Source organism: Penaeus chinensis, chromosome 18 (assembly GCF_019202785.1).
Source record: "Penaeus chinensis breed Huanghai No. 1 chromosome 18, ASM1920278v2, whole genome shotgun sequence".
In the NCBI taxonomy this organism is placed as follows: domain Eukaryota; kingdom Metazoa; phylum Arthropoda; class Malacostraca; order Decapoda; family Penaeidae; genus Penaeus; species Penaeus chinensis.
The window spans coordinates 29,256,699-29,265,901 of NC_061836.1; the positions used below are offsets into that span (position 1 = coordinate 29,256,699).

At 48.1% G+C, this 9,203-nt stretch overlaps 1 protein-coding gene across 2 annotated transcripts in view; it reads left to right on the forward strand.

Moving 5' to 3' along the window:
- The first annotated feature begins 1,311 nt into the window (after window positions 1-1,311).
- The window catches only part of LOC125034524 (scavenger receptor class B member 1-like), a 50,622-nt gene continuing 42,730 nt past the window's right edge, over window positions 1,312-9,203 (forward strand). The window contains exon 1 of one of the 2 annotated variants that reach the window (XM_047626373.1): window positions 1,312-3,083. In XM_047626373.1, coding sequence (XP_047482329.1) covers window positions 1,936-3,083 — 1,148 coding nt within the window. In that variant the 5' untranslated portion in view covers window positions 1,312-1,935. Of the gene's footprint in view, window positions 3,084-7,822 lie in introns of those variants that run through there. The other variant, XM_047626372.1, reaches the window with a different exon arrangement.

Genomic DNA, 9,203 nt, shown 5'->3' on the forward strand with positions numbered 1-9,203 from the left:
TAATGATGCCATTAGTATAATTGACGTATTATTTCTTACTCTCACTATTTCCTCAAATAGGTCAAGACAAAAATATATCCCTCTCTGCTATAATTTACCCTGCGTGCATAGACATGTTTTCCCCCCAAAAATGATAACAGTATGTATAATAGCAAGAAAAAATACTTTAAAATGGGAACATCAGTTCAGTCTCACAAAACCGAGCGAAAATGAGGTCAGGTTGTCTGCTCTGTCACCTCTAACACACCTCTAACCTAGCACATAGTGATGGTACTTTTTATAATAATAAAACGTGGTGCTTTCTATTAATTCGTGATACCTACTCGTTTTTATTTTGCTTACATAGTTTTGGATATGATAACGGAATGCTATACTATTTTATAACTAACTTGTTTCCTGTGTTTATTCAGTCAGACGGAATCTAGAGGTTAAAACTATTCACCGCGGATAAGTCAAATCTCACTTCCATCAAGTAGACATTTGAATTTATCATATAAATGCTTAACAGTCATACAGCATCATCATAACAACGAAAAAATAAGTGTCCATCTTCAGACACAGACGCGGAGGTGGGTGTTCCATACCCATTGTGACCAACATGAGGTATGGGTACAAAGCCCAGTTGCTGACGAGTATTTTTACAGCTTACAAAATTCATTTTTTGGGGGGATTTGGCACTTCTCTGAGGCCAGATTTGCGATCATCATGTAAATGTAGAACCTCAGTCATATTTAGATTTGCGTTTTGGATATGATCTTACCCCTGGATAAGGTTTCATTGTCTCTCAAATCCCTCTGCAAAATCAGGTAACGAAACTCTGGCTCGTGGGGAAAATGACCTCAGGCAGTTGAGCCTCTTGGGTGAGGGCAGTTACTTATTCCCATTTTTTGCTGACTTTATTTTCCACCAGAAACTGACATTCCGCTATCGTAAGCCGTTTCTCTGATGGATGCACGGTGTTGTTAAAAGCAGAAATAATGTTTGATTGGAAATAAGATATCGTATTGGTGATATCGAAGGAATCTATCCTAATTTAAGAAATTAAATTCAGGATGATCTTTCAGGCCCATGTCAAATGACTCCTGCCAGATGTACGAAAAATGAAAATACGCATTTTTTCATTAATCAGTGACTAATTGATAAGAAAACAGATGAATTTATACAGATGAAATACCATGCATCATAAATAAGATAACATCACACACTGATAGCATATAATAAAGCGTTTATTGCAGTGTTTAAGGAATCACTCAGCGCGTACGACAACCGGCCAAGGAACCTCCGGCATCGCGGTTGAGCGCTAGTCTCAATTTTTCCTAAGGTGTTAGTTGTCTCCTGCCATTCGCCGTTTGCGCACTACGATGCTGCGTTCGTCAGCTGGAGATTTGTGACATGAACATCTTTTTTTACGAGTTGAAGGGCGTATTAGACAGTGATAAGAGTGCGTTTGTTTGACTTGTGGAGTGAACGAGTCTGTGTCATGTGGAGAACTGATTTGGATTCTGGTATGGAAACTGGTGGGCACGTGATTAATTGCTGAGTGAATTGACTTGTGATTTATTGTGTATACAAAGATTTAATGACGTGAACATCTGGCCTGATTTAAATAAGGACTTTTATCGACAACTTGACACTTTTAATATCATAAATTTAAGTGAGAAAATTAAACATTATCCAAGGCGAGTCTATGTTTATCGTGTCATTAGCAAATCGTGACTGGATTCCGACGCCGTTTCGAAATGTCAGCTCCTCCTAGCTTGAAGTGACGAGTCGAAGGCTTTAGCACCGAAGTTCGTGCCATGAGACGGGCTCCTCGAGGGTGATGTGTGACGCCCAGGGGATGCCCCAGACCGTGTGAAGACGCGGCGTGTGAACATTTCCCGAAGGACCTCTCGATAAGCATCTCAGCCCCGCGCAGGACCCGATCTCCCGAAGATGGGCGAGGTGGCCGAGGAGAGCTTCGACAACTACGGCAACAACCGCATGAAGACGGTGGTGGACCGAGTCAACCGAAATGCGAGGTGCCGGTGCTGCCTGTGGATGGTGGCGCTGTGGTGCGCGGCCACGGTGATCTTCATGCTTGCGGGGTACGACCGGGTGGTGCACTCGGTGGCCGTGGATCAGATGGTGCTGAAGCAGGGCAGCCAGAAGTACGAGGCGTGGGTGGACACGCCCGTGCCCGTCTATTACAAGGTGTTCGTCTTCAACCTGACGAACCCCGATCAGTTCATGGCGGGAGGGCGGCCGCGGGTGCAGGAGCGCGGGCCCTACGTCTACCTCCTGAAGGAGTCGAAGGAGGAGATCAAGTTTCACAAGAACGGGTCGGTGACGTACCGGACGCGGCCGCTGTACTTCTTCCAGCCGGACATGTCAGTCGGGTCAGAGGACGACGTCATCATCTCAGTCAACATTCCCTTCGTCAACGCCGCCGACGCCGTCAAGGACCAGGGCTTCCTGCGCATGGTCATCCAGATCGCCAAGAAGATCCACGGCTTCGAGACCCTGCGGAAGCTGTCGGTGGGCGAGCTCCTGTGGGGCTATAAGTCGCGCGTGATCGACTGGGCGAGGACGCTGCAGGAGCTGCCGTACCCGCACCAGCTGTTCGGCCTGCTGGTGGGCTTCAACGACTCCATGCAGGAGCCGTACACGATGCACACGGGCAAGGGCGATGCGGCCAAGATGAACCAGATCATCGCGTGGAACGGTCGCGAGCGCCTCGACTTCTGGAGCGGCGAGCGCTGCAACGAGATCCGGGGCACCGACGCCAACGGCTTCGCGCCCGGAGTCAGCAAGCAGGACACGCTCTACATCTTCAACGGGCAGCTGTGCCGCGCGATCCCCCTCGTCTACAACGACACCGTCATCCAGTCGGGCATCGCCGCCTTCCGCTTCGTGCCGCCCGACGACGTTTTCGCCTACGGCAAGGCCAACCCGCATAATAACTGCTACTGCAGCGGCGGGGGATGCCCGCCCTTAGGCATCCTGGACATGAAGCCGTGCTACTGGGGCGCGTCCGTGGGCTTCTCCTTCCCGCACTTCTACAAGGCGGACCCCAAGCTGAGGCACATCGTCCGTGGACTCAGGTAAGAACGATGGTCAAGCTGGTATGTCTGTATTATGAGTGATGTCAGTTTTAACCGTTGCCCAGGTGGGACTTCGATGTATGCTGGAAGACGTTTATTTGTGTCTTATTGTTATTGTCGCGCGTCTGAGAAATTTACATAATGTTTTATCCTATTTGCACACTCCAGTGTACTTTTCTCTACGTTAAAATACCCTTATTGCAAAATTGCAAATAATAATGATAATAATAATAAACAATTACCACAATGTACAATTGCAAATGCAAAGCGTCGCCTGAGCACAGTAATTCAAGTAATCGTTCCGGCAATACCTGAAAATCCCGTCCCGAGTGTAGGTCGACCGCCCGTCAAGTTGCACCTCCGTCATCGCTCCTTCCGTGGGAGCGAAGGTGCCGCCCAATAAACCGCCCGTGCACTTAATCCCGGGTTCTCGTCGCTGACCTCCCCCCTTACAATGATCTTAAGGGGTTATCGGCGCGGCGAGACATCGGAAGTCTCATTTCAAGGGGTGCATGAGGTAAGGGGCGGCCAGGGCGATCCATTCATGGCGAGAGCGACCCCAGGTTCAAGTGGCGAATGATGGAAGAGGCTAGCGGAGAGGGCGAGGTGGCCAGGCAGGTCCTTCGCTCGGACGGAAGGTGTAGGATGGTGGTGGTCAGACGCTGAGGCCGCTTTCCCGAGGACGCAGGTGTAGGGAGGCGAGGAGGCGAGTCCCCACACTCTGTCAGGGTAGTTAATTGGCGTATGGCGGGTGGGTGTGGATGTGGGGGGCTAAGGGAAAGGAAAAGGAGGGGGCGTGGAAGGAAAAGCTAGGCTTAATCATGAGTGTTGTCGACTCGGCTCTCTTACGCAACCGAGACTCGATTTTGACGCCAAAAACCGAAGAGCGAGCAACAGCTGTTTGCGCTCTTGTCCTGGGGCAGATTCACGAACGAAATTTGCATATGAATAAGTGGGAATCTTTACCTTGCACGACATTTTAGCTCTCACCCTCACGGTTCGAATGAATGGTCTGCGCGGTGTCAATATAAGACAGCGTCGGACGGAGCAGCGGTGCGTGTGGGTTTTTCTTAAGGGCGTATCGTCTCCTTTCCCGGTGTAGGGAAGGCGTGGGAACGAGGTCTGGGCGTCTTCACTTGCATGATGGTTTGTATGCTCTTGCTTTTTATTTGACATTAAAAAGGCATTATATCGTCACTCAGAAAGCAATACGCCATCGATTAGATTACGTATCATTAGACGAATTAAGTGATTAAGCCCTGTAAAGCGTATTAGAGCGTGCGTTACATCTATAGAGAACTGATTGTTATACAATAGATTTGGTTATGTGAACAACACTACACCTGTCAAAATGAATATGAAATATCATATATAACCCAAGAAAGTATTTCACCGGAACCCAAGCCTGGTCATGACGTCAAAACCACAATTGGCCGGACATAACACCATAGATTTCTCTCGGTCCCTCGTCAGAATATCAGTGACGGCCCAACAGACTGACAGGCTGAGAACCACCAAGTGTGTCGCAAAAAAAAGTCTATTAATCTCATGGACACGGTTTCTCCAAACATTTAGACTGTGGGTGTGGGTTCCAATCGTTTCAACACAGGAGGGGGATAATCAGTTCTTCAATAATATCGTTCAAAAAGAAAATAAAAAAAAATGTAAACAACAACTGGAAAATCCAATTACGTTAGAAAGACCCCCGCACATCGTAAGAGAAAAGTCCTTCAGAAGACGGAGAGGGACAGGTGATAGAAACCTAATAAGTGGCTTGCTGTAAATCACCTTAGTCCGGTTCTCAGCAGCTGTTGTCGCGGATAAGATCTCGAGCTGATTATCTGTGACCCGTGTTTGATAACGAAAGACATTACTGTGATTTAGTCATATGCGATGCGAAAATATGGAAATGAGGAAAAATGACGAATAGTTACAGATTTTTATCTCGGAAGACCCACTATATTTCCTTTTTCTTTTTTTCTTCTTTCCTTTTTTATTTTTATTTTTCCTTTCATTTATTCTTTATTTTTAAAGCTTTTCCTGTTTTTCTTTTTATATTTTTTCCTTTTTTATTTTTATATTTTCCCTTTCCTTTTTTTATTTTTGCTTTAGTTTTTTTACTTTCTATATTTTTGTTTCTACCCTTTTTTTTTCTTTTCTTTTTTTTCTCTCTCTCTAATGACGTAAATAAGCGATAAGTAAGGAGAGCCGCAGTGGAGTGAAGCAACGCCTTGCCTGGAGCTGGGTTAGGAAAGCGCAAGAGCCGGTGTCTTAGGGGTCACGTCGAGCCCTTGAGGAGAGGCACTGAGGCACCGGCTGTCCTTACCTTCAGGAGGCCGAGAGGAAGGAGGTGCAAAGAGGAAGGTGGAAGTGGAGGTGGAGGACGGGGGGACAGCAGGGTGGTGGAGATGGAAGAAGAGGAGGAGGAGGAGGAGGAAGAAGATGGAGTGGAGGAGGAAGAGAAAGGGGGGGGGGGTGTAAGGAGGAAGGGGAGCGGAAGGAGAATGGAGAAAGATGCAGAGGAATAGGGAATGGATGGGGGAGGCGCAAGAAGAAGAAAAGGAAGAGAGAAGGGAAAAATAGAAAGACGAAGTATGATAATGGTAAAAAAAAAAAAAATGATTTACACGGATAACGAACACATTGTATTAATTACAGTTATTATTTCTTCAATAACCAAAGTCACACAGATACAGAAAATCAAATCACAAGTATATTTACTTACTATAAACGTATAGACATCTTAAAGCTCGCGGTTATAAGCTCGTGATAACTGATGATGCGGTCGTCACTAAAATTGCAAAGATCTATGCAACCTTTACTCGCCAAGGTTTCTTTCAGGAGACCGATAAACCAATGTTGCAAAATGCTCTAGTTTCTGAAAAAATACAGAATCTCTCAATTTCTAAAGGAACAGATAGTCACGCTGCCTTAAATTTTGAGTATGTCCTCATTTTTAAGCTTACAGGTAACCCAAATATCTTAATCATAGAGAAAGGCCCAATTTAGTAAGCTTACAGAATGTCCCATTTTTTTAAGCTCAAAGATTGTCCCAATTTATTAAAAGACACACAGGCCATCCCTATGTACTAAACTCACATAATTCCCCAATTTGGGAAAACATTCAGATCATCCCATTTCCTTCAGCTTACGGAATGCCCCATTTTTTTCAGCAAACACAGAACATCCCAACGTTTAATGCACACAAAGCACCCCAATTTCTCAAGCCCACAAAATGTCCCAGTTTCGTAAGTTTACAGAATGCCGCAATGTATTAAACTCATATAATTTCCCAATTTGAGGAAACATTTAGAGCATACCAATTCCTTAAATTTTCAGAATGCCCCATTTTCATGAACATGCAGAACATCCCAGCTTCTAAAGCACACAGATCACCCCAATTTCTCAAGCCTGTAGAATGTCCCAAGTTCGAAGCATTCTCAAGCACAAGAAAAGCCAAATAGAAGTCTTCACGTCACGCCAATTCCACGGGCGAGACGGCCTTGGGGATGATGGAGGGGTAGGGGGGGGGGGGAGAGGGGCTGGGGAGAGAAAATTTACGAGTTTACGAGTGTTTGTGCATGAGGAATTGGGGGTGGAAGGGGGAAGGGAGTGGGGGAGGGTGGGGTGGGGTGAGGGGGAAGAGAGAGAATGGAGAGGGGAGGGAAGGAGGGAGGGAGGAAGGGGAGAAGGGTGGACGTGAGGGGTGAAGGAGGGAGGGAGGAAGGGTGGAAGGATAAAGATAGGGGGAGGAGAGGGGAGGGAGAGGAGGGTAGGAGGAGAGGGGGAGAGATAGGGGGGATGGGGAAGGGGAGGGACAGAGGGGGAGTGGGGGAAGAGGAGGGAGAGAGAGGGAGGGGATGAGGGGAGGGGAAGTAGGCAGCCCCACGTGCCGACTGTTGACCCAAGTGCGCGGGGTATGAGTTAAGTTTTGTTGCTGATATGATCTTGTTAAAAGCTTCAGTCAACAATGTCATAAGGCCTTCAATTGTGCGCGTAAATGTTTGCCCGGGAGGAACAAGCCGATACTCAGATAACAGGCGCGGGTTTCCGACTGGCGAAGGAGGGGAGAGAGGAGGAGGGAAGAGACGGAGACAGATAGATGCCTTTTCTCTGCGTAATTTTTTTGTTATATATTTATATGTGTATATATTATGTATAATATATGTATATATCTACATATTTTATATATATATATGTGTGTGTGTGTGTGTGTGTGTGTGTGTGTGTGTGTGTGTGTGTGTGTGTGTGTGTGTGTGTGTGTGTGTGTAAATCACACACACACACACACACACACACACACACACACACACACACACACACACACACACACACACACACACACACACACACACAACCACAACCACAGATCGCTTTCAATGTTAGACTTAATTCTGGGGAATAGCTTTCTGTTACGCTCGGCTAAGGTTAGGCCAGTTGTCTTGCGGTGTCCTGTCCTTCAAGCAGCTTTACGCCTTACCTATTATGTCTTTGATTTTTATCAACGTTTAAACTCGGGATATGTCGATTTTGGTCTGCATTATTGCTAGTTGTAGAATGATCGTGTTTCTCAATTGAGTAAACTGATACGTGAGGTATTAGCGTGATCTGTTTGATCAGAATATTTTCCTGGATAGAATTCAACAAGATAATTGGTGATGAATCAGAGTCCTTGGAAACTTTCGAAGTCATGAATTATCCGTTTCCGTGAAGGATAAATGACAATAAGCAACAGGAGTGAAGGCAGCCTGTGTGTAAATGTATATATTCCGCCAGGTGTGCCGCCACGAGCAACGAGTGTTGTCCACGTTATCGGGATTGTTCACGTATCTCTACAATCTACCCCGTGAGACGATAAGGCGAGAGAGCATTACCTGTTCGTCATAATGGTGTGATAGGGTGTCAGTGCGTCCAAGTCCCCCGCGGCGGACAGGTGTGCACGTGGCGGTTCCCTCGTGCCTTCGTCACCGGAACTCGCTCGGCCAGCTTCCATTTATCAGTCTCATTTCCACAACAAACACCGGCCGGATAGTTTTCCGTGTTTGTGTCAGTGTGGCTTTGTTCCTCGTGGCGGGAGGAGGTTGGGTTACACGTGGCGGCTGGTGGGGGCTGAAGGTGTGACGTGAGGCGCCTCGTGGTCCGGCGGAACAGGAACGTGTTTTGGCGTTTCGTCCTGACGTGGGAGCGGCTGCTGAAGGGGCGATGTGTTGGGGGTGGGCCGGGTCGTGTTAACGTGTGCGCTTTCAGTGTATTGCCGATTTCTAAGTAGGCCTATCGCAAGCAGACGAGATGGAACGTCACCGAAGCAAACCGATGTATCCAGAGGAGGAGACCACAGAAGACGAGGAGGAGGAAGAAGAGGAGGAGTATTTGCCGGAGGAGGAGCTGGTGGCTCGAGTTCGCACCAAGAGGGTCAGGTGCTGCGTGTGCCAGAGCGACGACGAGCGCGAGGTAGAGCACGCGTTCGGCGAGGCGAGCGACCTGATGGGCACAGCAGCACCCAGCAGGAGACACAGGAGGTGCTGCTGCTGCTGTCGCTGGCGCTGTCTGCTGATAATGATGATGCTGAGTCTACTAACATTGCTGGCCCTGTGGGCGTGGTGGGATAACGTCGTGCACAGCGCCGTCGTGGGCGCGCTGGTCATGAAGGAAGGCTCTCAGAAGGACGACGTGTGGAGGAAGTCGGAAATCAGGGTTCTGTACAGCGTCCGAGTGTTCAACCTGACGAACCCGAAGCAGTTCATGGCCGGCGATCGGCCGAGGGTGCAGGAAATTGGCCCTTATGTATACACTATGAAGGAAGTAAAAGAAAATGTGGTTTTCCAAGCGGACGGAACCGTGCGCTATCAGGGCAGGCCACTTTACTTCTTCGAGCCGGAACTGTCCGCCGGGTCGGAAGACGACGTTGTTTTCACGGTCAACATTCCCTTCGTCAACGCCGCCGACATGGTGAAGGGCGATGGGACCGCCAAGACCATCCTCAAAATCATCAAGAAAATCCACGGGTTCGAGACGCTCAGGCAGCTCACCGTCGGGGAACTGCTGTGGGGTCACAAGTCGCGTTTCCTGGACTGGGCGAGGAGGCTGCAGGAGCTGCCGTACCCGCACCAGCTATTCGGC